The following is a 27,197-nucleotide window of genomic DNA, read 5'->3' as shown; positions in this document are numbered from 1 at the left end:
ATCTGGGAAGCCTCTCAAACGGGTATGGATACGAATCCGAACAGCGGAAGATATTAGTAGGGGTTCGTGAAGGGAGCGGCGACAGCAGGATATGCAGCGCGTAGCAGAACGTCACAACGACAACACAATCCTGTATAGCGATGAGCTTGAATATCCAACTCGTGAGAAGCAAGAACGGGTGGACGTGAGAGAGGACAGAGGGATAGATGGAGCAATGCAGAGATGGTAGATCGGTTGGGGGGTGACCATGGCGGGAATGACGAGTCGTAACGAGCGGACGGGACGTGGGCAACCGGGCGGGCTGGTAACACCAATCCCAGGTGTATATGCGATGAGCGTGCAGTGTGCGAGATGGGCGGCGGGCTGGTCGACGGTAGCGCGATGTGTTAACAATAAGTTAATGCGAGGTGCGGTTGAGGGGGCTACTGCGGCGTCCCCGATGATGCGTCTGCATGATGTGGACATGATGCGAACTGTCGCCACGGGCTGATATGGGGTATAGCGCCTGTGGCGTTGGTATAGGTTCGAAGACACGTCTGGCGACGGTATTCGTGGGTGTGACGTGGAACGACACGTCTGAAGATGTTGCATCGGCGCCGGCAGCGCTTTCAGAAGCAGTCGCGATGGCCTTCTCGTTTGCAGATCCACCAATGGCAGTCGGCGCGCTGTGCGAAGTGCTGTTGTGCGAGACCCACCAACCGAGACCGATAGCACCAGCGATGATCTATGTCTCACGTCAGCAAGAGGCATTCCGGCGTACCTGAAGGGCACTCACAATGAGCAAAGTCATGCCAACAACCCAGACCCAACGCGACATGCGGGTAGTGCCGTTTTGAGTCTTGCGAAGCCACATACTATGCAAGAGGTGTTAGCGTTCTGGATGAATGGAGAGAAGGCATGTAGTGAGGTACCTCTGCTTCTGTCCAGGCGGAGTAGCCATGTCCTCCTTCGCAACCATGCTGAACCGACGCCAGAAGTCATCGCCCCTCTGTCCACGGCGGGGAAGAACCGTGTCTTCGGTGTCGCCGCGCATAATGGGGGTCTGTGTCGCGAACTTCACGTCACGAGAAGCGGCAGAGGATGGGCGAGCAAAAATGGGGGCGATGGGGGTCATGGGCGGTTGAAGCGGGTGCGGAGCGTTGGGCATGCCGGGCTGTTGACTAACCATGCCTCCACCATACTCAGACATTTCGGAGGAGGCGTGCATGCGTCCATCCGGCGTGGCAGCGGGACTAGGCAGATTGATAGCAGCAACGGGAGCGGCATATCCAGGCTGAGGAGCGGCGAGCGGGATCTTGGGTTGCGGGTTCATTTGCTTGCTGTCGTCGAAGGGGTTCTCCTTCTCGTCTATGTACTGATCATACCTTGACATGGCGGTGGTGAGCAAGAGAACGATATCGTTAATAATGGAGCCAAGAACGATTGGAATGGCGCATATATATACTTGTGCTCCCGACACCGAGAACAATACAGACTTCATGATGCAACACCAGGGAACGTGTCGCTACCCAGGACAGCACGGACCAGATAGTGATGGAGAGTACGATGCTATATATAGATGCGCCGTTCGCAGCACCAACTCGATGCAGACATCGCAATGCTGGCAACATCGAGCTGCATGGAACGAAACTAGACAGTGTGGTGGCGCAAAGCAGGGGCCAGGGACCAGGGCACAACCTTGGCCAGAGCCGGCGGCCAGACGGAAGCGATACTGCTTGACCGAGGACCGGACTGCGGAACTGAGTCTTTGCCCGTCCGAATTGCTGCTCCCTCCAAAGTCCAGGATACACGCAGCGTGTGCAGCAGCACAACTCGTGCAATGCTGGCAGCGCGACGCCTAGGAAGTGCCCCAAAAACCTGGCGTGAAGAATGCCCCACTTCGGCTAGCAAGCGTCGCTTCCCCTCCTCGTCGTTCGTGAAGGCAAAAGAGGAGACGTACATGTTGTAGGCAGAGCTTCTGGTGTTGGGGTCCGGAGGGGGAGGCTGTCTGAGCCTGCGCGACGGGTCTTGCTGTTGCTGGGCATAGATATGGTCCGGCTCGTCGGTCGCGAAGGGCGGCCTGCCGGCAAGCGGTGGAGTGCGGTAGATGACGGGTTGGGCCATTTGTATGTTGTTTTAAAGAGTGAAGTAGAAGAGAATGGATGCCTCGGATGGACCAAGGCTGAGAGAACGCTACCGTCGAGGGCCCAAGGAAGAGAGAAGAAGAGATGATGGAGAGAGACAGAAAGGCGACCGTGTGGCTCTCCCTCCGTCCATCGCCCCGGCTAAGTATCCGAGGCGCACCAATCGCTGCACGCGGCCGCCGGCGTCTAGACAATGCTTCCCGGACCCTAACCCCATTCGTCACAACGCGACAGGCGAAACAGGGCGGAACGCGACGCTGCAGCGCTCTTGTCAGCGGTGGCGTTCAACTACATCATTTCCTGCTTTCCTCGCTATGGACGTCGACATGAACGAGGCCGACGCCCTCGAGGCTCTCTCCAGCATCCTCGAACGACTCACCGACAACCCCTACGACATCGCCCTCCATGCCGAGCATATCCGCATAGCCCGCGCCACGGGCATGGACGACCAGGTCGAATCAGCTCTCGACATGATGACCGCGTTCTGGGCGGCGGGCGAGGACGTCTGGCTACCTCTCATCCAGCGCAAGATTGACCCAAGCAACCTCGACTCCCCGGAGGATTTGCGCGCCATCCTCGACCTGTTCGTACGCGCGGAGAGGGACTACTTGTGTGAGTAGCACAATTGCACCTCCTGGACGTGGTCTTGAGCTTCATCCAGCAATTCCCGTACTCCAGAAGCACCTCGAGTTCTTGGTCGAGCGTTACGAACACTACACGGAAGCTGGAGGGAGACCTGACGAACTGGAAGAGCTGTTCACACCGGAGTGGATGCACGAGACCATGTCCAAGGTCGTCTCTCAGGGTGCAGGACATCTGACAAAAGTGCGTTTCCCTACTAGTCCCGACATCCCTATTTACTGACAGCGTGCTCAGAGTCATCTCCTTTGGGATGTGCAGCGTGACTGGGAGCTCGAGAGACTGCAGGACTCCACAGGCGAGGAAAGGTGAGCTCACCGTATAAGAGTGCCTCTCTGTCTCCTATGCATAGTGCGAGCTCTCGTGGCCGGTTTCGAGGTACCAGTTGCACGGTGGATTCGGGAGCCGAGCCCGTTTTCGTGTCTGCTTTAAAGTTTTGGTAGGCACAGATACGGTATATGTTCCTGCGTCCGAGACAGGGCAACCGAGAGGTATGTCCCGGACGCAGGGAATAATATCGAGTAGCTACTGGGATGGAAGCGACTGTCCAGTGGATTGGCCGGACAGTCTGCCAGACAAAGGACACACAGCCAGGCGGGCGAGCTACAGGACCTCCTCCTGCCCGCCACAACTGTAGCCCGAGGCGTAGTCTAATAGTCTCATCAGTTTGTGCCCTGCCACTTGACCACCACATGGACTTTTGTCAGCTGAGCAACGAGGCCAACATGATGATGACGTCTGGATGAGTTCACGGAGAGCCGAGAGGCAAGAGGTGGAGCACTGATGCGCGACAGGCAATAGCGGGTGACGTGCCGTCCGTGACAAGGCATGAGGTGGTGGACCCCGGCGGACTGTCACCCGGACAAACGCCCTAGTGGATGTGTGTTTGTGCTGGCGTGTACATGAAGGCGAGCCTAACCGGCACGCTTCCAAAGGCTGAGACCCAGCAATCTCTCGGAAGAAGAACCGTTCTCGATAGGTTTTCAGCGCTCTCGCGAGCACGATGGGGAACAGGTACAGACGCTGCAGGATTTTACACCTTATCACAGGTCAGTGGCATTTCCGCCGAAGGTAACTTGTCACGACGAACTGGGCCTAAAGAGGTACAAGGCTAGTGAAAAGTTACTTTCGGCTGACCTGTTACAGGCTTTCTTGCCCTATCACGAGGGACTACATGGTCTTTCGTCCGCCGTGAGATGGGAAGAGATGGCTACTTGGGAAGCAACGCAGATGTGCACTTGTTTCTGAGATGAGTCCGATCCCCGTTGTCGCCGGGCGTCCGTCTTTTTCTCAAATCGTTACATACTGAAAATATGGTGACCAAAGGTCGCCGATGACTGGAGTATGACAGGCTCGTCATGAGATGAACACATTCTCCCATCATGATGTGCGTTACATCCTAAACAAATTGAATGCCCTGGTTGTTCGAAGAAGTCAATCAGCGTTGCACGAGTGACGCGCGACCTTTGGTCACCGTACATATTCTCTTCGTTCACGGTCTCCTGTATATCTTTTCTTTGATGGCACCGTCCCAGTTGCTCATCCCTAACCATCTATCATACGAGCGAGCTACAATGACGCATATAGTACATCGCTGACTGAGTGCATGCAATTAGGGTCGTGCTCGTTACTCTAGTCGAAGCAATGTTGCTCGAGCGACTGAAGCAACCGCATTCCAGTACGTCCATGACCTTGAGTGGCGGTTTTGCCCAACTAACTCTTAACATGTAGCCCACGACGAGACCTTTCAAGTGTACTCCTCGTTCACGACAAATTACAAGCTACCAGAAGACTACGAGTCTCTCCTTGTCAAGGCGTCCAAGGGGAAGGCTCAAGCAGTGAAGGCGTTCCAGAGGCGCGAAAACCTCGAGAACTCACTTGTATGCCTACACCTTCGCGTTCTCATATCCTATCTTCTGACATAAGTTTTAGGCGAACTCCGGCTACTCCCTTGAAGGCTACGCATATTACATCGCGTCCGAGCGTAAACCCAAACAGCCCGACATGTTCATCCTCAAGGCGCTCTACGAGCGTGCCATTATGGAAGCAGACAAGCGTCGGTTTGCCGGGGAGGCGAACGCGGAAGAAGCGCTCCGGACCTTCTGGATAGGCTACCTCGACCTGCTGGTACGTAACACCTCGCGTCGCACAGGTCATCCATGCTTCACTGTTGACTATTTGTTTGTGTGTTCGTAGAGAACTCAGGATGTGGAAGACGAGGATATCTTGTTGACGTTCAGAAGGGGTCTGAGGAGTGTGCCTGCGTCTGGCGAGCTTCTGGCGCGGTACATGCGCTTCTTGGTGTGTGCTGTGCACGCCGCGCATATCCGCTATCCTAACCGTATCTGCAGGAGCGCGCCTTGGACTCGGAGGAAGCCGCGACCGAAATCAACAGTAAGCTACGCTTTCCCTATCAGCAGCAACCTCAACTCACGAGTACTCTGTCAGCCGTGTACGAGAAGGCCCAAACGATCGCACCCCTACAATCCGACGTCGAACAGCTCGTCCCCGTCGTCCTCGCCCGTGCCGGCTTCGAGAAGCGCCTCATCGAAGCAGGGAAGGCAGGCAAGTAGCCTTTCCGTCTCAATTCCTAGCATCCAGCCAACCGACCGATCACTCTTCTTACTTACGCGCAGGCGAGGACGGCTTCGAGAACCTCGTGCAGATCGTCATGGCAGGCATCGCGAGGGTGCGAAAGGGTGAGCTTTTTTTCCTCTGTGCGCAAGGATAGGCGTGGTGACTGAGCGCCGTAGCGTCGTCCGCCGGTGACCCCAGGCTCAGGCTGGAGAAATACTTGTCTGCGATCGTGAGTGCTGCCTGTGACCGATGGCGTTCGACTGCTGATGAGGCGGGTAGTGTCTTGAGATTGAGGATCTGCAGGCCAACGCTCTGATTCTGTGGGAGGACGCCACGAAACATTACAAGACGAGTTACCTAGCATGGACCTCCTACACAGACGTCCTCATGTAAGCCGCTCTGTCCCGCACAGAGCACAACCCTCGCTGACCGATCCCCGCAGCCGCCAGCACATGTATGACGACGCACGCAACATTTTCCGGGACGTCGCGCACAAGAACGTGGACTGGCCAGAGGCGGTCTGGGAGGCATGGGCCACCTTCGAGCAGCTGCATGGCTCCGTGGAGCAGCTCGAGGACGCGCTTGACCGTATCGAGCGGGCGCGGACGCAGGTGAACAATCGCCGTGCGAGGGAAGCGGAGAAGGCGCAGCTGGCAGCTGCCCAGCTCATCGCTGAAACGCAGGCGTCCGTGTCCGTTGCGGAGGGACCTGTCCCGGCGCAGACTGAGACCGCGCATGGTCAGGAACAGACTGCGATGGATGTCGATGCTGGTGCGCATGTTGGGGCTGGGTCGAAGCGGAAGGCGGAGGACGAAGGAACGCCGGATCGGGAGAGCAGCAGCAAGAAAGTCCGAGTTGGTGAGTAACTCGGATTTTGATATCCATTACGGTTCGCTGACAAGGACGTCTTTCGCTAGAGGACCAGGCGAAGCTCAAGAGGTGCGTCTCACAGCATGCAGACACGAAATAGGAGTTGACTGACAGCGTCGCAGAGATCGCGAGAATTGCACCGTGTTCGTCGCCGAGCTTCCCGCTGGGGTGCAAGAAGACGAGCTGACTGCGCTCTTCAAGGATGTGAGTCGTCTCCCAGGCCTTCGTAAGTTGTCTTCTGGCTAACGCATGCATACAGTGCGGGAGTATCCGTGAAATCAAGATCACTCAACTGCCGAACTCTGTTGTCGCCACTGTGGAGTTCATGGAACGAGTGAGTACATCATGGTGATGGCGAGGTCTCTACCTCTTACACCGCGTGTGCTCTTTCAGGATAGCGTCCCCGCGGCGCTGACGAAGGACAAGAAGCGGATACGCGGCCAGGAGATCGCTGTCCACCTTGCATGGCGGTCTACGCTCTATGTCACGAACTTCCCTGAGGACGCCGACGACACGTTCATCCGCACCCTGTTTGGCAAGGTCAGTGACACTTTTCATCCATGAAGTGCTTCTGCTCACTTACATACACAGTATGGCGAGATCTTCGACGTGCGGTGGCCGAGCAAGAAGTTCAAGAGTACGCGGCGGTTCTGCTACGTGCAGTACACTTCACCCGTATGTTTTCCCCTGCCTTACGTATGTCGTAGTTGTGGCAGCTGATGCGTGCGTATGTGTGCCACTAGTCTTCTGCCGAAGCTGCTTTGGAGCTTAACGGGGCCGACATGGAAGAAGACCGCAAGTTGTCCGTGCTCATCTCCAACCCCGAGCGGAGGAAAGAGCGCACAGACAGCGACGCGAATGATCGCGAGGTCTACGTCGCAGGCCTTAGCAAGTTCGTTACGAAGGAGGATCTTGAGGGCTTGTTCAAGACGGTGAGTTACTTACTGATTATTATGCGCTGGACATGGGCACTGAAGGTTTCGTGGTAGTACGGTGCGGTCAAGGACGTACGCATGATCATGGATGACAAGGGTCATTCGAAGGGTTTCGCATTCGTTGAGTTCGAGCATGAGGTCAGTATGAACTTTGTCTGTGCCTGCGATATCGCTCATGCCAAGCTGTCTTAGAACGATGCTCGCGCAGCGCTATCTGCGAACAATCATGAGCTAAAGAGACGTCGTATCGCCGTTACCCTCGCAGACACCCGTGTCCGTGGCAAGAACAAGTATGTGACCCGTGAGGCATGGCCGTCCCTAGACTAACGTTGATTCCTACCACAGGGCGCCAGGGTACCGTGCAGATGTGCGCAATCGGTCTGTACGTGTCCGCAACCTCCCGCCTGGTACACAGGAGGGCCTGTTGCAACAAGCTCTCGAGAAGCACGCCAAGGTCAAGCGCGTCGAAGTCTTCGCCGACGTCAGAGAAGCAGACGTCGAGCTCGAGAACGCAGCGGTAAGTCCCGACATCCACCCACTCTATATGCACTCACAGTATATACTGAACTTGCTGCCCGTTCATCAGGAAGCAGGCAAACTTCTACTCCGACCCGACTCTATTGTGTTCAATGGTGCAACGCTGGAGATCGTCGCAGAAGCCACGAGCGGACCTGCGACAGCTCGGCCCATCGCGCCCCCGGCGGCAAATGCTGGACTATTCGTTCCGCGTGCTGCTGTCTCGAGACCACGTGCAGGGTTGGGGAGCAAGCAGCGCGGGATCAAGCCTGCTCAGGCTTCAAATGCGGCGGTGTCGGGCTCCAGTACTGCTGCTGCGAATGGAGGTGGAGGGAAGGGACAGGATGATTTCCGCAAGATGTTGTTGGGCGGGAAGTGAGCGAGGATGGAGTCTCAGACTGGATTGCTCGTCTGTGCTCGTGCTTGTACAATTCTTCTATATTGCCATGTGGTCGTTCTCTGTCAATCTGGTTGATTCAATTTCGATAGTACTTTTGGGTTTTTTGAGTCTGTTGCAACCAAGTTGAGGCTCGATATCACCGAGAAGTGAACGGCCCGAGGTATCCGGGCTTAGATCGGGATCTGAGAACATGCATCTGCCAAACCTTGACTTAGGAGGGGCATGTTCAGGTTGCGACTCACAGCCTCGTCGACGCGGCCCATATCTTCGTCTTCAGCGACGTCAACCCGGCTTTGACGAGCACACCGAAGAATTTCCGTAGAGTGACCCAGCGAGACGTGGTAAGCCTGGTTTAAGGATTTCCAACGTTTAACTGCGTCTCATGCGCTTTTGCACAGCTTATCGACGCCACGATGTCCATTGATCTGTCTCTTGACCGAATCCGCGAGCTCTTGGCGCATTTCCCGGTGCCATACACCCGACCCACGATCCATGTCGCCGGGACAAATGGCAAAGGCAGCGTCTGCGCGTATGTCTCGTCCATTCTCGCCACCGCGGAGCCGCCTCTCGTCGTCGGACGGTTCAACAGCCCTCACCTGCTCAACTGGCTCGATGGCATCTCCATCCAGAACAAGCCGGTAACGTTCGACACCTTCTGGCCCGTACGCAACGAGATCGACGCGATCAACACCACCCACGACATCGGCGCGTCCAACTTTGAGCAGTACACGTGCATGGCCCTCCTCATCTTCGAGCGCCTGCACGTCGACGTCGTCGTGCTCGAGGTCGGCATGGGCGGCCGGCTCGACGCGACGAACGTCGTCCCCGACGAGTGCATCCTCGTCTCCGCGCTGACCTCCGTGGACCTCGACCACCAGGCCCTCCTCGGCGATACCGTCGAGCTGATCACACGCGAAAAAGCCGCGATCGTGCGCAAGGGCAAACCCTTCGTCCTGGGGCCGCAGGTACACCGACAGGTAGAAGCTGTCGCGCGGGAGATCGTCGAGGCGGTCGGAGGGGAGCTGCTTCCCCCGTGCTCCGTGGTCCCGGTCGACTGGGACGAGAACCTCGACGGGCCTCAGCGCCCGGCAGGAGCTGGGATTGGGGTCCCGCTCCTCCAGCCCGTCCAGATCTCCATGCCAGCCTTTGCGGAGCCTGTCCGTGCGCTTCTTCCGCTGCATGGGGCGCACCAGTACGGGAACCTGGGGACTGCGGCTGGCATCGTCTCGGCTCTCTTGACCCATCCGTCCGTCCAGCTGCATGTTCCGGGCTTGCAGCTGCGAGAGCGTCTCACGCCTGTCACTATCGCTCGTGGGGTGCGCGCTACTCGCTGGCCAGGGAGGTTATCGTATCACAACATCACTCTCCCGGCCGACCCTGCGACTGGCCAGGAAGAGCTACGTCTCACAGTCCTCGCAGATGGGGCGCACAACCCCGCCTCAGCAGCCGCCCTCGCAGCCTACCTGTCTTCCATGCTCGAGAAGACAAGCAAGGGCCCCCTGAACCTCACATATATCCTCGGTCTCTCCCACTCCCCGCCCAAAACACCCGTGCAGACCCTCGGGCCCCTCCTGGCCGTACACTCGCAGCTATCCAAGACCCGCGATGTCCGCCTAGGCGCAGCACTGCTCGCTTTCACCAAGCCCGCACGCATGCCCTGGATCAGCGCCGTCCCGCCAGCGACCATGCACGCCGCGATCGACACCCTCGTCCCTCCCTCCTCGTCCTCGTCCTCGCAATCCGAATCCGAATCCAAATCCACCATCGACATCTACGAAGACGAGCCCGAAGTGCCCGAGGAGCAGGTCCAGCCGGGCGCCGACCCGGACAAACAGGTGCTCGAGCGGCCCCCGCGCACGGAGCACGTCGAGCGCGCTCTGCGCTGGGCTGCGGGCCGCAGGCGCGAGGGCGAGGACACGCTCGTCGTGCTCGCGGGCAGTCTCTACCTCGTCGCGGATTTTTATCGGCTGCTGCAGAAGTACGGGCAGGCGGACGAGATCTGGGGCGCGAACTGAGCTCGGGGACTCGGGTGTCGACGCCGGGTGGGGGATGCTCTAGTGCCAGTGACGAGATGAGTCTTGAGATCTTGAGAAGTCACGGTTGCGATTGTGTGGGGCCTGCGTTGTGGCTGGCGAAGACGTGCAGTGACGGAGTTGCGTGCAGACGGCAGGGGGTTGTTGGTATGTTGCCGGGGCGAGCGGGTACCCGCTGGGTTGGTTCTTTGCAATGGCGCGTGGAGCATCATACATGGAGGTGCTGAAATGTATCAAGAGCGGAGTTTTGGTATGGAAAGAGCGTAGCAGAACAATGGGGCGAGCATGATATTGCGACGAAGTATATAGCACCCACCTGTACCAGTGACGACATAGAGAGTCGAGAGGACCAATGACATTGAACGTACCCAAGGCGTTTGCAAACTCAAAGAGTTCACGTCTCTGCACCCGCACCCCGCACCACCCAGCGCAATGGGAATTCAACCGACCTCCGGCGGAGAGAGAGAAGGACTCACTGGCAAGCACGGACACCCGCCCAGTCCCAACCCAGCCACTCGCCCATTTATCCGACACTTATCCCGAGAAGCCTCGCCCGTGGGGAGCACCGGACTCGCGCAACACAACTCTTACGCACACACACTCCCGCGGCCCACCTCCCAAGGGCCACCACCACCGTCGGGGGCGAGGCATGAGACCCCAGGGCTTGATCGCGGGTGCGATCGTGTGGACGCCGGTTGGGGTATGTCGGGGCAGCCTCGGGCGCAGGCGTGGCCCGCATAATAGAGAACGGCACACATCGCAATAGAAAGCTTGTTTCCGCCCCTCGCACGCTAAACCGCGTTTGGGGGCCCGGGGCCCGGGACTCCACGAGTGGTTTCTGCGCAGTGCCGGGGGCAGGTGCCAGGTGCCATGGCGGCTTTGCGCGGTTAACGGGCGCGCCGGCGGGAAGCTCGGCGTGCGGAGTGCGGGGAGGGGGCGAGGAGAGATAGCGCGGTGGGCGGATTGTGGAATGGCGAGGGCCTGATTCGCCGCTGCGTTACGTGCGCCGGGGGGTCTAGGGCGTGAGCACTGTGAACGACCGCAGAATGGTCGGATATACACCGATGTAATACACCAAGGAGCACTGAGGCATTACCAACCGCACTACACACCTATTGCTGACCATCGACACTCCATCGACACCCATTCGACATCGACATCGACATCGACATCATCGATCCTGTCCTGCACCCCACGACTTGCACACCTCGACTTCCGTAGGTTCGCTCTTTGCTTTTGCTGCTGCTGTCGTCCCATCGCGCCTCGACACTCGACAGTGTATCCACCTGCTGCAGGGTATTACGGCATCCCCATCCTGACGACAGTGCCACCGCCCAGGTTGCCATCGAAGGTGAAGAAATTCGCGATAGGCGGCTCCCGCGCAGCCAGGGCCTTGAGGATGTCCTGCGCAAGCAGCCCACCTACGACCGCACAGACCGGGGACAGTTCGTGCGCCGCGGTCGTCGCTAGGGTCCTGCAGAGGGCGATGACGGCATGCAGATCACAGCGCACGATAAGCCCATAAGGCAAGTCGTCAGGGGTAAGAACGACATCATGGGTGGGAGGTGTGACGCGATAGATGAGGTGAGAGGTGAGAGAGTGAATGAATGCCGGACGGACGCCCATGATCGACGACAAATGGACAGCATGCGATGCAGGGACGGGGATCACGGTCAGCAAGCGGCACGATGACAGTGAGAGCCGTGGATATGGATGTACGCACTCGATGAGCTCTCGCGGGATGTTGGGCAGCACCTGCTTGTTCACCTCTGCCGCTCCGATAAGCTTGTTCGCTATCTCCTCGAGCTCCTGCCCCGCCATCGGGTCGTCGGGCAGTGCGCCCCCATGCGTGGCCTGATACTCCCAGAGAGCTGTCATTTCCCACCAACCACAGTCGACGTCAGATCTGTCGACTGTGAAATACCCTATATAGCAGACTCACCGAGGACCGAAAACGGGATCGCAGGGTTGACTTCTTTCGTCTGGCGCCGCGTCATGCCCGTCCATCGGTGCTGCAGCGCCGTGCGGAGCGGCACGTACGTCGCCGTGTTCTTAACGTTCTTCGCTGCGTCCTTCTGCGCCGAGCGGTCTCTGCGGTGCCAACAATGAAGCAGAACATGCATGAGTGTGAGAGACAGAGACGAGGGCGCATATAACGAGCATCAGTCTGATAGAACACGACGTACGGCGCAATGTAGTCATGCTGGAGCAGATCGCAGAAGATGTAGCCCAGCAGGCCGTACGTCCCGCCCGAGTAGAAGGGCTTGCCCAGTCGCCGGCATGTGTCGTTGAGGCGTACCTGAGGGATACGTCAGCGCTGCTCGTCCTCGACGTGCTCCACGATGGAAAGCGTGTGCACGCACGGTACGGCGTACGTACCAAGGTAGTCCGGTCGACGTCAGTCACACAGACCATGTCTACGCCTGCGAGGAGGGGTTCCAGGGCATTGTCTTCGAGGGCAGAAGGGTCCGATACGGTCTGTACTGCAACGAGGGGATTGAGGCTCTCTATCCTCGCTTTTGCGGCGTCCACTCTCTGCGCGCGGTGGTTAGCATGAAGAAAACAGGTCGGCTAGTATGAAGAGGACAAGACAGAGCCTGAGCAGATGGCCAAACGTGCGCTATCGGTTCAACAGGCTCCGTGTCCAAAGCAGAGCGCTCCTCCGCCTTCTCTGAGAACGTCCACCATCAGCGGCCGTCCGTCAGCCCACAGATGCACACGCTCGGCAGCATTCGGCGCCCAGCCACGGCGAACGTGAGAGGTGGTAGTGCCAGGACGTCTGCAAGCAGGGTGTGCGCAAAAATACAGGCTTTGACGCCGCGTTTGCCGATAGAGGCAGCGTTTGCTCAAGAGCCCTCGGCATGTGGCTGTCGCGATAGGCAAGATGCCACCACACGAGCGTCACCCGCAACGGGAGACGTTCTGGCGTGCGCCTTCGTTTTCACGTCGCTGAGAGCGCCGCTTGCGCTCGTGCCAGGTCCATACGGCGCAAGGCACTGCGCATGTGCATGTGCAGTGGACGTCACCCGTCCGGTAGCCCCTGCAGCCAAGGCAAGGCCATACCAGTCCCAGTCCCAGTCCCAGTCCCAGTCTCGGGCCGGCTGGCCATTTGTACCATAATAACCTCACCTTTTTGCCCACGTCTTCGTCTCTGAAAAAGAAGCCAGCGCCGAGGTCTTGCTCGGCCACGTCGTCTGCGTCGACGACGATGAGCTTGCCGATACCTGCGAGGACGATGTTCTTGATCGCTTCGGTGGCGACGCCCTTGAGGCGGACCATGAGAATCGTGGCATTTCGCATCCTGTTGGCGTTCGCAAAGAGAAGTCAGAAGTCAGTCTCTGTCCCATGATCGTCCCGCAGAGTGTCTTTGTTTTCCAAGCATAGCACAAGCACAAGGGTTGGAGCCGTCTGGACGCGCTGCGAAGCCGTCGTGGCCAGTCTCATGCGGGATCTGCTGACGGCCGCACTGGCTGCTTTCGCGTCTCGCGTCAAGGGCGACGTGGACGGGCCAATGAAGACGCGCATATTCTGGAGCACATCGCGCCCTCGCTCCTCGAGAGGTCAGAGGGGGGAAGCGGGAGTAGTAGCAGGTAGCAGTAACCATGAAGCGCAGCTCCGCGCCTGACGCTCGACGCTCGACGCTCTGACGAACCTTTGCTGGGCCTCGAGGCCCCAGAGGCGGATCTGCCTGTCATACACGGCGGCCTCATCTGCACAAGCGAAAGCACAAGCCAAGGGGCGCTGTCAGTATCTCGATGGGCAAAATGGAAGCAAGCGAAAAGCTGGAAAGAGGCTCGGGTATGCAGCACGGGACACGCTAATGGCCAGAATCAACAGCAACATGGTTGCGGGGTCGCGTCCGCCATCTGGGAGGGGGCGCTCGGGGGCATTACCCGGGGCACCCCTCCCGACGCGACGCGTCTGGCTCTGGAAGCGTGCCTCGTCGACGGCCGTGCTGCGTACCCGTGAGCAGCCAGGTGCGCACCTTCGGTGATGGAGAGGGGGACGCTCTTTGTTCCTGGATCCGACATCGCCATCGGTAGTGGATGCAGTTGCAGTTCCAGTACGTAGGGAGTAGTACTAGTAGTACTTGGTGCTAGTGCTAGTGCTGGCGGTGGGACAAGGCACCTGGCAACCTTGTTTTTGCTGAGTCTTTGTCCAGGCGTGGGATCTGCGTCCGCGCGGGGAGACCGGGCAGCGGTAGCTAGTAGCTACACTTTGAGGCCTTGAGGGGGTGCGGGCAGAAGAAGTGCTACGAATAAGTACTCCGAGTCGCACGCGTACCGTGACGCGTTGGGCGACAACTTCAACACTGTGCAAAATCGCCTTTTCGGGACGCCTCCTGCCTAATCTCGGCCTTTGCCGCCCACCCCGCCCCAACTAAGAACTTGCATTCTAACCATGTGCCACCCCCCGCCCCTGCAGGCTGCGGCGCGCATCCCGCAGGCACGCTTCAGTGCCATACGCCAAACCTTCTGTCGTCCCCCCAGCGCGCAACTGCTCCCGCTGCGGGTCACGATTGGCGACGATCGCACGAGCACGCCCGTGCGGGAGGCACAGGGTCGATCACTCGGAGCACCGTGTGCGTTTTGCGCCTGCCGGGTGCTCTCCGGGACACACGGACAGCGCGAGGTCGAGAAGGTGTCATTTGTCAATATTGTCAACGCCCTGCCATTGCTAGTACTAGTACTAGTGCCAGTGCCAGTGTCAGTGCTAGTGCGGGAGGAGAGATGTAACTTGAAACGGTATGCATGATTTGTGGTGGGTACGGATGAGGTGGTGGTAATACAAACATACAAAAAACACAGACAACGTTATTTCGAGCACAGCAACAAGCACTAGAGTGTACATCCATAGTCATAGATAGTAATGAGTAATGATAGTAATATAGCAGCAGCGCACGATACAAGCAACAGGCAACAGGCAACAAGCAACAAGTAACGGGCAACGGAAGGGACGTCCGGGAGCGTAGTCCGGAGGGATCTGCGTCGTCACCACGAAAAACAAACGAGAAATGCAAAATGAAAGATGAAAAAAGAGAAGCGAACGGCACTACACGCACCGAGCACCGAGCACCACGGCTCGGCGCACCGCCGTGACTCCGCGACTCCGCAACATACACCACATACTCAATAAAGACACAACAAGGCCAGAAGCCAGAAGCCAGAAGCCAGACGGGAACGGGATGGTGCATGCGGACGCGGTCGCTGTCGCTGAGAATCACGCGATGCTATATGTCCCGAGAGCAAGGAAGAACGCGAAGACGGAAGACGGAAGACGCGGGCGGAAGAGGAACGTCGGAGAGAGAGAGAGAGAGAGAGAGAGACGCACCAGGGCCTCGGGGGCCCCGTGCCGAAGCCGCACACGCACACACACTCAGTTCGCCATGAGTGGCATGCCCGTGTCGGTCGTCGTCCCGTCCCTGTCGTCGTCCAACCTAAAAAGCACGGCGCAAAAAAAAAGAAAACACGAACGCCAGTCAGCACACTGCGCTTCGAGAGCAGCCGAGAACCGGCAACAGGCACAACGTACAGGTAGTTCCGCTCGATCTCTGACAGGATGGACAGGAAGTCCCCTGGGCAAAAGCATCGCGGCATGTCAGAACAACGCCCACTGGAAGGGAAAGAATAACACGCACAGAGATACGCATGCGCACGCGCCGCAGAGGCGGGCGCAGTCTCCGCCTTGCGCACCGCGTCCAGCAGTGTGGAGGCAACGAAGCGGACCTTGTGCACCTATAGAATGCGAATGCGAGTGCCGAGCACACGCACGCTCACGTCAGCCCCTCGTGCGTTCCCACATTCATTCATTCGTTCCCTGGGCTCCCCAGGCCAGCCCAGGGATCGCCGCACTCACCAATGAGGGCCCGTTCGTGGCAATAGACTGAATCGGGATGCTGCGGAGTTGCGGACGCGGTGAGAACACGAACACGAACACGCGTGATGGGGCAAAGGGGCAGGGGGCAGGGGGCAGGGGGCAGGGGGCAGGGGGGGGGCAGGAGGGGGAGGGAACGCACCTGTGGAGGATGTTCAGAAGGTCGCTCGCGACCGCTTCCCGGTCTTCTGCGACGCGCTGCTCATCAACGCTCCCTTGGAGCGACGTGATCAACTCGTCGCGGTACTGCTCAATCACGAAGCGGACCAATTGCTAGCGAGCACAACAGCCAAGCCGGACCGAAGCAGGCAGCAGGCAGCAGCACCACGCGCATGCACAAAGGAAGAAGAAGTTCAAGGCGGTGGGGATGGCAGATGCCACCGAATCGGCAGGAAGATCAGTCAGTGTCCAAGTCCCATGGCACGCACATACATGGACCAAAGGCGCCTCACCTGCGTCACATACAGGTTCGCCTGCATGACCAGGAACGGGTTGAGCGCGTTCGCCCTCGACGCGTTCGGGTTGTCGAAAAAGTCCTTGACCTCGGTGAACGCGGCCTGGCGGAACCCCGCGCCGCCGTACTCGGCGGGGATGTGGTTCTGGCTGTGCGCCTGCTTGAGGCGGAGCGGCTCGGGCGCGTGCGCGAGGGCCGCGACGATGCGCGAGTGCAGCGCCTGCACCTCCTCGAGGCGCGCGGTGAGGAACTGGCCCTGTGGCGGGGACCGCTTGTCGACCCGGATCCGAACGAGGATCTCGCCCAGAAGCGCGAAGATGCGCGACGTGTAATTCAGTCCGGACACAATCGCCGTCTTCCCGTGCGGCTGCGGGAGGTATGCGCTCGGCGTGATGCTGGGAAGGCACACAGTCGCAGAGTCGCCAGAAGGTGGGAGGGGAGGGGAGGGGGGAACCGCACGCCACGCGCGCAATGCGGGAAAGGGGTGGTTAATTCTCGGACACGCATCGGGCGGGTGTGACCACTTACTACTCGTCGTCGAGCTCCCGTGGAAAATTACACGTGGTGTCCTCGTCTCGGAGGCAGATCGGGCGGCCCAGGAGGATGGACATGGATTTATCCGCTGTGCGATGGGAGGCGACGGGTCAGCATCGATCAGGATAGAGTTTCCCCGGCTGATCAGCCCGCAAGCCAATCCCAAAAACTAGGATGCTTACCCCCAAATAGTAACCAGAACGTCCTTCGACGGACTTCGCACTCGATCAGGTCGAGCCCTTCGTACGACGACTCCTCGTGCATTCTGAGTGTCACTGCAATGTGCGCGGCTTCGCCAAAGGCCGCATGCTGGGTTGCATCATGGCCCTCGCAGAAGTGGTACACGCAGTCGCTGGGTGTGTTAGAGCGGCCGTGAGCAAGGGAACACATGCGGAGGACGCATTATTTCGGGAACTTACAAGTACCGGATGACGACGTGCATCGACGTGGGTGGGTCGTAAGACGCGACGGAAATGTGTCGACTCGCCTCATGACAGGTCTGCGCGAGCTTCCGCACCGCGTGACGCTCCATCGGAAGGTAGGACCTTGGGACCTGCACGAGTGTCGACGCGACCGTGGACATGACGAGCGCGAAGAACAGCGGATCACGCTCTTCTCGCCGTGAATGCACGTCCGCCATAAATGACGGTTTGTGCACGCACGGCGTTAGTGGGTATACAAAGTCAAAGAAGAGCGCGATGATAAGGAGGATGGTATCGCGCGGCGCGACGTCCTCCAGACGGTGCGGGCGATAGTAGTAGGAGAGTGGGGGAATTGCGGAGGGCGGGAGGACCGAGAGAGCTTGATGCTGCTTGTACGACCAGTTGTGCAAGGGGTACGTACTGAACTGGTCGGAGGGAGATCCGTACGGCTGCTCGACGTCTCTTCCTGGCGAGCGGGAGGCCATCCCGTTTGGAATATCTGGCATGCGCGAGTTGCCAAAGGACGTGGGGACGGACATGGAGAGTGGGGGGAACTGTGAGTGGAAGCCATCGGCAGCAATGGGGTACCTCGAGGGCGGGAGTGCGGAGGACTGCACAGACGAGACGGGACCCAAGGAGGACTCGAACAAGGAGGGAACCTGGGTGGAGGGGGAGAGCGCGCTCTGCGTGGGGCTCGTCGCGGTCTGGGAGCTCGAGGCAGGGGACTGGGGGATATCTGAACCGTTTTGGTTGTCCTGCTGGGCGGCGGCCGCGGCTGCTGCTGCTGCCTCCTGGAGTCTACGAAGGTACCTGGGTGACGCACCGTGCTTGTCGGCGACCCAACTCTGGGGCAGACTGGAACGCGAGAGCACTTACAGGTTCGGGGGGCCTCTCTTCTTGGGCTGGTAGTCGTAGGTGCATGGGATGCCGAGGGTGATGCAATGCTTGCAGGATCCCTTCGGATCGTCCGGATTCTCGCGCGCGCACCTCACCTTGCGCGCACGACAAGCATCGCAGCCTGTGGGGGACGTCAGACGAGGCGCAAAGGTGAGCCGGAGGGGCAGAAAGGACGCACTCTGTGATTGGCGCCTGGAGAAATAGAGGGAGGACATGGTCAGTTCAGGGAGGCGGAGACGGAGAAAAGGTCACAACATGGCGGCGCAGAAGACGGGGATGGCGTGCAGAGGACGCGGGGTAGAAACGGATGCGGAGAAGAATGCGGGGAAGGGGACAGGGGGCGGGCTGAAGGGAGCGGGGAAACGTCGGGGAAAGGGAGACTGACTTTCTCTTGATCTTGCTGTTTTCGGACGGATCCTTGGGACTGGGGTCGTCGGAAGGGGGTGTGGGCGAGTTTGGTTCTTTTTTTGTACGAGCGGAGGGCATGGTCGAGGGAAGTGGGAGCGAGGCAGGGACGGCCGTGGGTTGGGCTCGGCGGGGCAAGCGCTGGCGGACGCGGAGACGGAGGCGGAGGGCGGGTGCGGGTGCGGGGGGTCGAGGGACAAGTCGAAGCGGTGCGGGGCGAGGCGCAATAAGTATCGTCTGCGCGTGCACCCGCTGGCTTGATTTTGAACGCGAGCATTTGTTTGTTCGCGTGTTGTTTGCTTTTCAGATCCTGCCCGGCCAGCGGCCTTCTCACCCAGCACAGATGCGGACAGCACTCTCCCCGGCATCTTTCTTTCCCAATCAACGCTCCTCCTCCCTTCTTTTCCGACAAGTCCAGCTGCTCCCCAGACACCCTCTTCCGTCACGGGTCCATCTCCTCCTCCAGCCCCGGTTCTTCTCCGGCCAAACTCGACCCCCGTCCCCCGGGCCCCCGCTCCCTTTGCGGGCGATCACACTCTCAATCAAAGTTGCCCTCGGTGCCCGTCCCATGTGCCCGCATGTGCTCCTCCAGCCCGTCCTCGCCTCCGTCCCCTTCGCCGTCCAACAACGCTCTGAGCTTGCCCGCAGTCGCACACTCACGCATTCTTCCCATTACGACATTGCGCTGCATTACTACATTACTACCTCCAGTCTATATCCCCCGATCCCCCCGCCATGCCCGTCCGTGGTCGTCATATCGTCCACAAGTACATCGCCTTCTCACCACGTGAACGACCGCCATCACCATCACCCGGCAACTCCGTCCAGCGTCCCCTCCAGCCAAGGCCACCGCGCCAGCCATGCGCGACGGGAGCGAGCCCAAGCCCCATGACCGCCTGGGAGAGCCCAGCGCATCGCACCCCGCTTCTCGCCCATCGCCCATCGCCCACTGTCTTCCATCGGAACCGTCCCACCGCCCAGTGACCCCGGACCCTTTTACCCTCCCAACCTGAGCCTAGCCACTGCAGCAGCACCATGGCCAACAGCCTACCGCTCGTCCATCCCCGGCAGCACTTTCTCCTTCGCAGCCAGCCGCCGCCGGTCCACCAGCGAGAATATCTCGTACCCGAGCTCCGACAGCATCACCCGCGCCCGGTCCTCGTCCAGCCACCCCGCGTCAAAGTGCTCCTGGATCTGCTCCCCAATCCGGCCCCGCAGCTGCCTCTGCGCCCCGTCCGCGAACTCGACCTTGTCCTTCATCAGCTCCTTCCAGAACCGGAACGCCAGCACCGGGTCTTCAGCCGCAAGCGCCGCCCGCACGCAGTCCCGGCCCACGTTCGGCGTCGGGATGATCCCCAGGTCCAGCATCGTCGACAGGATGTCCTCCACCGTCTCCAGCTGCTCGCTCGGCGACGTCTCTGGCGAAAAGTCAGGCGACACCGTCGCATGCAGCAGCGCCGCCAGCGTCTTGAACGAGAAGTTCTCCAGGCCGTGCTTCCGCGCCATGTCGATCACTGTCCTGACTAGGGTCGGGTTCCCGTGGAAGATCGCCCAGTGGATGACCGTCCCGTACGTGACGGCGTCGGGCTCGAGGCCGTTGTCGATCATCTTCTGGATGCGCTCGACGCCTCGCTCGGGGTTCGCCTTCGCCACGACGGAGATGACGACGTTCAGGTCGTGCAGGTCGAGCCGCATGTCCCGGCTCCGCATCAGGTTGAACACCTCGAACGCGAGCTCGTCGCGCCCGAGCATGAACGCCCCGTGCGCGATCGCGTTCACCGTCGGCCTGTCCGCCGTCTCGAGCGGCTGCTTGAGCTCGTAGTACGTGTCGAACACGCGCTCGGTGAATCGTCGGATGTCTGCCGCGCGTGCGAGCAGCTCCTCGCGGGTCAGCCCCGCGGTGCCTATACGTTCTTGGTCTTCCCGTTCCCCAGCCCCGCGCTCCGAAGGGGCAGAAGGTGAGTCTGGAGGCGCCGGGAGGTCAGCTCCGTCGGAGGAGGACGGCAGCTGCACAGCGTTGTCGTGCGGGGGTGGGGGCGAAGACGAGTGTGGAGCATCAGATGCGGGGTTAGTCTCTTCGGAGCGGTCGTTCGCTGTCGCATGTTGGGTTGTCTGCTGTACGGCATCAGCCTGATCGCCTGCCCGCTGCACAGGCTCATCTGGCGAGTTTATCCGGGAAGCAGCCGCCCCCGGGAAACGACTTCGGTTCGCCGCACGTAGTACAGTAGCCTCCGTGTTTGTGAACGCGCTCACGAAACGTAGCATCGTGGCACTCGAGGCGGCAATGTACTTGCCGTCGGCTCCTTCTGACCAGCGTTCCCAGAGCGTACGCGCGGGCAGCGTGAACCCCTGCGCCGCGGCGTTGTAGACAACCGCATTGCGAGCAAAAGGCACGACGTGGACGTTCCCCTCAGCGATATGGTTCGTCAAGACACGCGAAAGATGGACGTCCCGCCTCACACCTCGGAGGTAGAGGATGAACCAGATGAGCGCCGGACCACCGGGAGGGTTGTAGGAATAGTGTGTGATCTCTCGCGAGTGCCGGTAGACTGCCTGAGCGAGCTCGCCAGCCTTGGCCTCCGCAGCGGCGCTGTAGAACTGCTGGAGCATGCTGTCATGGATGACGGTATCCACTGCGCGCTGGAAGTGCATGATGAGCATCGCCGCGGCATCCGTCAGGTCCACGTCCCGGGGCTCGTCGAGCGCGGCCTTGAGCCAGTCTTGCACCAGCAGCGCAAGCGGACGAGAGAACTTCCGGCGAGCCGACACGATAGGGATGAGGAGCGAACTTGCACGAGAGAACCACCCATACTGGAGACAGGTGCGTACCAGGACGGAGAGGACGACGTAGACGTAGTCATTCGCGCCCAAATCTGTCTTCTCGATGGCCATCGGATGGATGCATTGCTTGTCGATCAACAGCCGCATGAGCGCAGAGGCCGTCTCCTGCTCGCCTCTCTGTGCCAGGCTGACAAGGACACGGAGGAGCGGCCAGGTGACGAGCGGGACCATGTGGCCCGGCCCGGCCTGCTCGTACTTGAAGGGGTCCGGCTTACCCGCGTTCTCCCTCAACAGCTGCGACAGCCACTCGTACAGCATGCCCAGAAGCTCGCCATACGCCGCATTGTTGAGCTCCTCCATCCGCAGGATGCCCATAGCGATCTCGATGGACGACTTGAGCCGGATCTGCTGCAGGCGTCCGTGCTTGCGCAGCGCACGCATGAGCGTGAGCATGTGCCGCCTGCGCAGACGGCGTTGCGGGCCCAGCTCCTCGAGCAGGAAGACGGCGGGGTACCGGAAGCGGTTGGGGCGCATGCGGAGGATGTGCGCGGCGTCCTCGACGAGCAGGTCCATGACGTCGTCGATGCGCTTGCATTGGACAATGTCCCATGCGAGGTCTCTGAAGTCGGCGGCCGAGAAGTGGATCAGGGTATCGAGCCCGTGAGTTTTGCGGGCTTCGAGGTAGGCGGCGACGTACTGGCCCCGCTTTGCGGGGTCCATCACTGGGGGTCCGTGCTTCTTAGGGTCCGATGGGGTCTCTGCTTCGTGGGGTGCAGGGTCGTTCTCTTCGTTGTCCTCCTCCTCGAGCTCAGCGGCCTCCTTGCCTGGCTGTGAATGTTCGGGCGGACTTGGAGGACATGGTGCAGTCCTCTTCGACTGTTCAGCGGGAGTGGAGGGGGTAGGTTTGTTTGGGCCATCTGGACCCGGGAGTGAACTAGAAGATCGAGCATAAAGTGTAGATAGTTTATGAGCGGGGAGTGGGGTGGGGAGGCGGGGAGCGCGTCGGGTCGTGAGGAGGTTCGAGAAGTGCCGCTGTGCAGGTGGTCGTAGGAGTTGGTGGCGACAAAAGAACATATAGTCAACTGTTGCGCGCGCGTGTCCCGCAAATGCTTTCGCGTTAGCAAATCGCAAAGAAGCCAACCCAGTTTACACGGGCCTGCGCGACGCACCTCATACCGCAGCTCCGCTCCTCTACTTTTCAGCCTCGCAGGACGTGGACCAGATTCACGGGGCGAGGGACCGGTGAGCCTGTGTAAGTTTTCGTGCACGGGACGAGCAGCGAGCAAGAGAACAGAGTGCAGCCTTTTCCTGAGCGCCGACGTCAGCAAAGCAGTGTGACGCGAACGCGTCACACCGCGCACGTCACATCCGTGCGGCCTTCGCCGAGTATGGCGAGTCTGCAGCGCGCGGCCTCCCGACGCCTCCACTTGTCTTGTTGGATCGTACTGCTCGCGCAGGTGGGTTCGTACATATGTATAGGGACTACTTCCCAATACATGGAATCTCACATGCACCTCGGGCCTCATGGCAGCTAGGTCTCTGCAAGTCAGTGTCAGGTACGGATCTGCGGCGACGACTTGGTATGTATCGGTACCTACTCCGGGAAACCCATGCTCGCGAGTGAAATTGGCTACGGAGCCAGTAGTAAAGTAAGTTGGTGGCTAGGACTCGAAACATAGACAACTAACCAGGCAGAGCAGAAGCGACGCGCCTATATCTTCGCGGCGTCTCCGGGGTCTTCCCGCGAGCCGAAACTTGTCCTTCATCCGCCATGTCTGCAATGTCCCACATCAGGGATGTTCTTCCTCGCAAATCTCTCGTCTAAGATGTGCGTCCTAGAGCGCTGATTATTTCTGACTCCGTGGTGCAGTTTTTCTTGGCTGTCTTCCCCTCTCACGTAGATTTTCTCCGACTGACCAACAGGCTTTGACAATCCATCCCCTACCATCGGACATCCTCCTCAAGTCCTCCGGTTATCATCACGGACGCTTTATGTGGTCCTTGGTGTTGATCTAGTCGCTCCCACAAGAGTCTTCCAGGCGACTCCCAGGCGACCAGGTCTCCCGGATGTCGCACAACCGAGACCGTCGGACCAAAATCTTCGGAAAATCACAACTTTGAAGGTCATCAACTTCCTCTGATTCTCTGGTCTAGCCGCGCACCTTCTATAGCGTCCGTCTATGCCATAATCCAGTGTACTCCCCCGGGTCGAGTTCTGCTTCCAAGCATACCGAGGCTTCCTCCTCGGGTACTGATTCCTGAAGCCTTCGACTCTCCTCGTCCCCGCAAACTCTGCGCACACGCCATGGGAAAGCGGGGTGTTACAATCCCGCAAACCACGAGGTTCAGTCTCCAGTCTCCCTCGGAGTCGCTCGTCGCAACGACCAAGAACCTGCGCCCATTTGAAAACCCGCCCTGATCGGAGGCAATTTCCTGGTGTTCCCTGTTTCCAAGGACTCCCCTCCCCTCGGCCCCCTCACCCCTGGCCCGGAGCCGGATCCTTGCGGGCGCGCGCACACAGCCGTTAAACTCTGCAATCGATGTCGGCTCCACCATCTCCAGACTCCTGGGGTTCTCGGGGCGTATACGGCTCACCCCCGTCGCTCCCGTCGCTTGCGGGGATGCGGCTGCTTCTGGTGCCTCTCCTTTGACTTGCGGGTCCGTGAGTAGATTGTTCGCCTGACCGCTTTCTGATCCCTGCTGACTTGAAGAAGCCGACGCCGCCGGTTGATGCTCGGAAAGACCCTGGGTAGAACGCGGAAGAACTGCCGTTGGAGCAGAGAGCGACGCAGAGGCTCTCGCTGCCTCCTCCAGTAACCGCGGAGCCAATCTCTGCCGGTTGGTTAACCCCCGAGTCAGATTCGGCCTGAATTCCGTCGCGCACCCGCAGACCCGCTGGCGCTGTGGTTAGTGCTGGTGAGCTGCTTATGTTGTACGGAGTGTATGCGGCTTCCCGACGGGATGGTAGCTTCTGAGCGCCCATAAGTGAATGGGGACGTACTTGGACGCACTAAGACATTACAGGAAAGCTGAACTCTGTTGATGGTGATACAGGGGACTCCCGACTCGGTCGTTTCCACACCCACGGCGGGACAAAACGATCCCACAGAGATCGTTGCTCGACGTCTCGATCGGTAAGGGCAGAGAACTTAGAAGACATCTCGATGCGAATGTCGCGGCGAGATCGACTGTATTGCGCAAATTAAAGTAGGGTGCTAATTGAGTCCGTGTGTCCTGCTCGCTCACGGGTTCTGGTAGCGGGCTGCACAGTGTATACCTCGGAAATATGAACGGATAAATTAGAGGTAGCCTTGGACAGCGCGGAGAGTGTGTTTGTTTTGAATGACATCACCCAGCTAGAAGGATGTCATGTTTACGTTCAAGTGTCTCAGCAAAACTCTGGGGTACACACCTAGACCTGGACAAGAACGTTGCGGGGTGTGTTCGAACACCTCTTGGACTACCGAACCCCAGTAGCCTGACCACCGTGAGGTGGAAAGTACCGAAGTCATCGCGGTGAGTTGAGGACGATGGAGAGTGCATGCGGAGATACGAGCGATGAACCGTTTATTCCAGGACAGTGCTATGTGTAGAATATTGCTCAGAAGGGCTCGTGGCCCTGATGGCAATTTGACATGCACACCCGCAACCTGCAAGGTCCCCCACAGCAATAGATGTGATATCCACTAATTATACGGCTGGGACTCCCTTACGGATATTCTTTGAATAGCTTGAGGTAGACTATATCAAAGACAAGGTGCGTACCGGTCAGGTTGACGGTCGACCCGTCTTTCTTGAGCACCTTCCATTTGCGGTACTGCACATAAATGGGCGCTTATGCTGTTGCGTGCCACAACGGTGCGCGTCTGCTAACGCTACCACTTGCCACTGCTTGCCATCTTTCTAGTTTCCTCTCGATTACCTCTCGGCTTCAACTGGTTTTTGTGTCCTACGTTTTCGACTTGGGATAAAATTTGCCGACTCTAAAGCACACTCTCAGCTAGGGCGGAATGGGAGCGGGACAGTCTACGGCGTCACAAACCCCTCCTCGCGCACTTCATGTCCTCCGTGTCACGCCTTCTTCGCCCGCGTCGCAGACGACCATCGAGCCGTACTTTGACTTCGTAGTTGGGTACAAGGGTGAATCCTTTGCGTCGAACAACACCGTGGACGCGTCGGAGCTAGAGAGGATAGTGGAGAGCCACGAAGGAAGGACCCTCAATCTCCTCGTATGGAATAGCAAAAGTCAGGACACTCGTGGTACGTGAACCCGCGTCTCTATTCCTGGCGCGAGCTAGAGCCCGTTATCCGACAGTCGTGCCCATCGTGCCGTCGCGCGACTGGTCATCCCCCCACGCGAACATCCCGGACCCCCAAGAGCCCGAGGCCGAGCGGAAGCCTTCTCTCCTGGGCCTCAGCATGCGCATGTGTGAACCCGAGTTCGCGATGGACAACGTGTGGCATGTTCTCGACGTGCTCGAAGGCAGTCCTGCAGAGAGCGCAGGGCTCGTGCCATATGGCGACTGGATCATCGGCTGGTCCGGCGGCGTCCTCAGCGCAGAGGGTGACTTCTACGATGTAGTGGAGGCAGTGCGTCGTTTTCATGTCCGCTGCACCCTCGCGGTGCTGTGCCTGTGACATATCCACTTACGACATGCCGTTGCAGCATATCGAGAAGCCATTGCGCGTATATGTATATTCTTATGACTTTGAGTACGTGCATTACTCTGTACGTGCGCGGAGGCATCTGTCTGATAGTGTTCGTCGCAACTGCGCAGCACCATCCGAGAAGTGGTTCTCATCCCCAATCGTCACTGGGGCGGCGAAGGCTTGCTAGGATGCGTTTTTGGGTATGCTTATGTCTTTGTCGAGATCTTCGGGACCCTAACGTCCATCCGTCTATAGTTTCGGCCTCTTGCATCGGATACCCCCGTTACCTGCCGATCGCGAGCCAGGTGCGATACCGCCGGAGCTCGCACAGGACGACGGCTCCGAAGAGTTCGAAGACCAGCAATTATTCGTCCCTGCTGATCTTCCCGGCGCCGCGGAGACCCCCGAGGAGCTCGCGGAACGCATGCAGTGGGAGCAGGAGGAGTGGGAACGCGTGCAGTCCTACGGCCACAATTATGTCCATGATCATGACCCTGCCTATCAAACTTCTTCTGCGTATGTTGGACGGCCCGGCACACAGCATCCTCCCCAATCAGCACAAGGTTATGATACGGAGGAGGTCGAGACGCCACATGCGCATTCACACCAGCAAGACCATGACCACGACCACGATGACGATCATGAACATGACCATTCGCATCCTCACGCTCACGGCCACCATAATCTCCACCACCACTCCCATCGCACCGACGGTCACGATCACGATCATGACCATGACCATGACCACAGTCACGCCCACAATCACGACCGAGAACCCACTGCCACCCCTGCTCACGTCTCCGCTCCCATTCCTGTCGCACAACCGCAACCGCAAACCCCCGTAGGCTCAGGCCGGCCAGGTCCCCCGCCCCGGTCCGCGTCCAACTCTGTTTCAAGTCCCCGCTCGTCAACACCGACACCGACGCGTCCATTCGGCGCGGGCTACATGAACGGTGACTCGTCCCGTCGCTCCTGAACGTCCGAGCCGCACACTCAACGTCACTCTCTTTTGCGTTTTCCCGTCAAGGTCTCGGCACGGGCACCAGCATGAGCCCGCGCACGCCCTCGTGGATGGGCGGTCCTCGCA

At 59.3% G+C, this 27,197-nt stretch overlaps 9 protein-coding genes across 9 annotated transcripts; 4 read left to right on the top strand and 5 right to left on the bottom strand.

The window, feature by feature from the left end:
- Positions 1 to 9: 9 nt before the first annotated feature.
- Positions 10 to 2,224, bottom strand: L226DRAFT_532221 (uncharacterized protein). The gene is made up of 4 exons (XM_067680221.1): positions 1,940 to 2,224; positions 912 to 1,364; positions 776 to 854; positions 10 to 724 (listed from the first exon to the last, which is right to left on the bottom strand). Exons 1-4 carry the CDS (start codon positions 2,101 to 2,103, stop codon positions 398 to 400), a joined length of 1,023 nt encoding a protein of 340 aa, XP_067537988.1. The 5' UTR covers positions 2,104 to 2,224; the 3' UTR covers positions 10 to 397.
- A 179-nt stretch (positions 2,225 to 2,403) lies between these two features.
- L226DRAFT_532219 (RNA-binding protein Prp24) lies at positions 2,404 to 8,125 on the top strand. The gene is made up of 23 exons (XM_067680220.1): positions 2,404 to 2,735; positions 2,785 to 2,948; positions 3,000 to 3,070; positions 4,379 to 4,440; positions 4,494 to 4,642; positions 4,695 to 4,889; positions 4,959 to 5,063; positions 5,114 to 5,156; positions 5,211 to 5,327; positions 5,399 to 5,461; positions 5,516 to 5,568; positions 5,619 to 5,728; positions 5,782 to 6,197; positions 6,257 to 6,278; positions 6,332 to 6,413; positions 6,469 to 6,543; positions 6,603 to 6,749; positions 6,801 to 6,884; positions 6,953 to 7,141; positions 7,199 to 7,282; positions 7,337 to 7,434; positions 7,490 to 7,661; positions 7,731 to 8,125. Exons 1-23 carry the CDS (start codon positions 2,438 to 2,440, stop codon positions 8,037 to 8,039), a joined length of 3,108 nt encoding a protein of 1,035 aa, XP_067537987.1. The 5' UTR covers positions 2,404 to 2,437; the 3' UTR covers positions 8,040 to 8,125.
- A 158-nt stretch (positions 8,126 to 8,283) lies between these two features.
- On the top strand, positions 8,284 to 10,499 carry L226DRAFT_551425 (Mur ligase). The gene is made up of 2 exons (XM_067682812.1): positions 8,284 to 8,401; positions 8,459 to 10,499. Exon 2 carries the CDS (start codon positions 8,474 to 8,476, stop codon positions 10,073 to 10,075), a length of 1,602 nt encoding a protein of 533 aa, XP_067537986.1. The 5' UTR covers positions 8,284 to 8,401; positions 8,459 to 8,473; the 3' UTR covers positions 10,076 to 10,499.
- Positions 10,500 to 11,018: 519 nt separating this feature from the next.
- Positions 11,019 to 14,354, bottom strand: L226DRAFT_532217 (uncharacterized protein). The gene is made up of 8 exons (XM_067680219.1): positions 14,079 to 14,354; positions 13,746 to 13,803; positions 13,223 to 13,394; positions 12,473 to 12,628; positions 12,280 to 12,392; positions 12,036 to 12,184; positions 11,817 to 11,964; positions 11,019 to 11,567 (listed from the first exon to the last, which is right to left on the bottom strand). The coding sequence occupies exons 1-8, from the start codon at positions 14,122 to 14,124 to the stop codon at positions 11,393 to 11,395; spliced, it is 1,017 nt and encodes a 338-aa protein (XP_067537985.1). The 5' UTR covers positions 14,125 to 14,354; the 3' UTR covers positions 11,019 to 11,392.
- A 367-nt stretch (positions 14,355 to 14,721) lies between these two features.
- L226DRAFT_321783 (uncharacterized protein) lies at positions 14,722 to 15,570 on the bottom strand. The gene has a single exon (XM_067673890.1). It carries the CDS (start codon positions 15,285 to 15,287, stop codon positions 14,754 to 14,756), a length of 534 nt encoding a protein of 177 aa, XP_067537984.1. The 5' UTR covers positions 15,288 to 15,570; the 3' UTR covers positions 14,722 to 14,753.
- On the bottom strand, positions 15,470 to 18,745 carry L226DRAFT_610733 (uncharacterized protein; the record flags this gene model as incomplete). The annotated part of the gene is made up of 11 exons (XM_067686197.1): positions 18,453 to 18,745; positions 18,254 to 18,395; positions 17,375 to 18,187; positions 17,138 to 17,307; positions 16,950 to 17,043; positions 16,420 to 16,816; positions 16,110 to 16,240; positions 15,950 to 15,989; positions 15,732 to 15,828; positions 15,626 to 15,668; positions 15,470 to 15,530 (listed from the first exon to the last, which is right to left on the bottom strand). Exons 1-11 carry the CDS (start codon positions 18,487 to 18,489, stop codon positions 15,470 to 15,472), a joined length of 2,025 nt encoding a protein of 674 aa, XP_067537983.1. The 5' UTR covers positions 18,490 to 18,745.
- On the top strand, positions 18,624 to 19,648 carry L226DRAFT_321769 (uncharacterized protein). Its single transcript, XM_067673889.1, has one exon. It carries the CDS (start codon positions 18,759 to 18,761, stop codon positions 19,569 to 19,571), a length of 813 nt encoding a protein of 270 aa, XP_067537982.1. The 5' UTR covers positions 18,624 to 18,758; the 3' UTR covers positions 19,572 to 19,648.
- Positions 19,323 to 22,749, bottom strand: L226DRAFT_610732 (uncharacterized protein). The gene is made up of 2 exons (XM_067686196.1): positions 22,630 to 22,749; positions 19,323 to 22,542 (listed from the first exon to the last, which is right to left on the bottom strand). Exon 2 carries the CDS (start codon positions 22,532 to 22,534, stop codon positions 19,727 to 19,729), a length of 2,808 nt encoding a protein of 935 aa, XP_067537981.1. The 5' UTR covers positions 22,535 to 22,542; positions 22,630 to 22,749; the 3' UTR covers positions 19,323 to 19,726.
- Positions 22,750 to 25,470: 2,721 nt separating this feature from the next.
- L226DRAFT_458135 (uncharacterized protein) lies at positions 25,471 to 27,086 on the top strand (the record flags this gene model as incomplete). Its single annotated transcript, XM_067675426.1, has 5 exons — positions 25,471 to 25,720; positions 25,776 to 26,050; positions 26,127 to 26,173; positions 26,239 to 26,310; positions 26,366 to 27,086. The coding sequence occupies 5 exons, from the start codon at positions 25,471 to 25,473 to the stop codon at positions 27,084 to 27,086; spliced, it is 1,365 nt and encodes a 454-aa protein (XP_067537980.1).
- Between the last annotated feature and the right edge of the window lie 111 nt (positions 27,087 to 27,197).

Source organism: Lentinus tigrinus (genome assembly GCF_003813185.1).
Source record: "Lentinus tigrinus ALCF2SS1-7 unplaced genomic scaffold L226scaffold_6, whole genome shotgun sequence".
In the NCBI taxonomy this organism is placed as follows: Eukaryota; Fungi; Basidiomycota; class Agaricomycetes; order Polyporales; family Polyporaceae; genus Lentinus; species Lentinus tigrinus.
Note: the sequence above shows the minus strand (reverse complement) of the source record. Positions and strands in the feature narration are given on the sequence as shown.

Coding starts and splice junctions, on each gene's coding strand:
- L226DRAFT_532221 (XM_067680221.1), bottom strand. CDS start 2,103: ATGGCCCAACCCGTCATCTACCGCACTCCACCGCTTGCCGGCAGGCCG. Junction 855..911: donor CCGCCTGGACAGAAGCAGAG/GTACCTCACTAC, acceptor CCTCTTGCATAG/TATGTGGCTTCGCAAGACTC. Junction 725..775: donor TTGGCATGACTTTGCTCATT/GTGAGTGCCCTT, acceptor CGTGAGACATAG/ATCATCGCTGGTGCTATCGG.
- L226DRAFT_532219 (XM_067680220.1), top strand. CDS start 2,438: ATGGACGTCGACATGAACGAGGCCGACGCCCTCGAGGCTCTCTCCAGC. Junction 4,643..4,694: donor AAAACCTCGAGAACTCACTT/GTATGCCTACAC, acceptor CATAAGTTTTAG/GCGAACTCCGGCTACTCCCT. Junction 6,544..6,602: donor CTGTGGAGTTCATGGAACGA/GTGAGTACATCA, acceptor GTGCTCTTTCAG/GATAGCGTCCCCGCGGCGCT.
- L226DRAFT_551425 (XM_067682812.1), top strand. CDS start 8,474: ATGTCCATTGATCTGTCTCTTGACCGAATCCGCGAGCTCTTGGCGCAT.
- L226DRAFT_532217 (XM_067680219.1), bottom strand. CDS start 14,124: ATGTCGGATCCAGGAACAAAGAGCGTCCCCCTCTCCATCACCGAAG. Junction 13,804..14,078: donor CCCCCTCTCCATCACCGAAG/GTGCGCACCTGG, acceptor TCGCTTGTGCAG/ATGAGGCCGCCGTGTATGAC. Junction 11,965..12,035: donor GATCCCGTTTTCGGTCCTCG/GTGAGTCTGCTA, acceptor GGGAAATGACAG/CTCTCTGGGAGTATCAGGCC.
- L226DRAFT_321783 (XM_067673890.1), bottom strand. CDS start 15,287: ATGCACCATCCCGTTCCCGTCTGGCTTCTGGCTTCTGGCTTCTGGCCT.
- L226DRAFT_321769 (XM_067673889.1), top strand. CDS start 18,759: ATGGTCGAGGGAAGTGGGAGCGAGGCAGGGACGGCCGTGGGTTGGGCT.
- L226DRAFT_610732 (XM_067686196.1), bottom strand. CDS start 22,534: ATGTTCTTTTGTCGCCACCAACTCCTACGACCACCTGCACAGCGGCAC.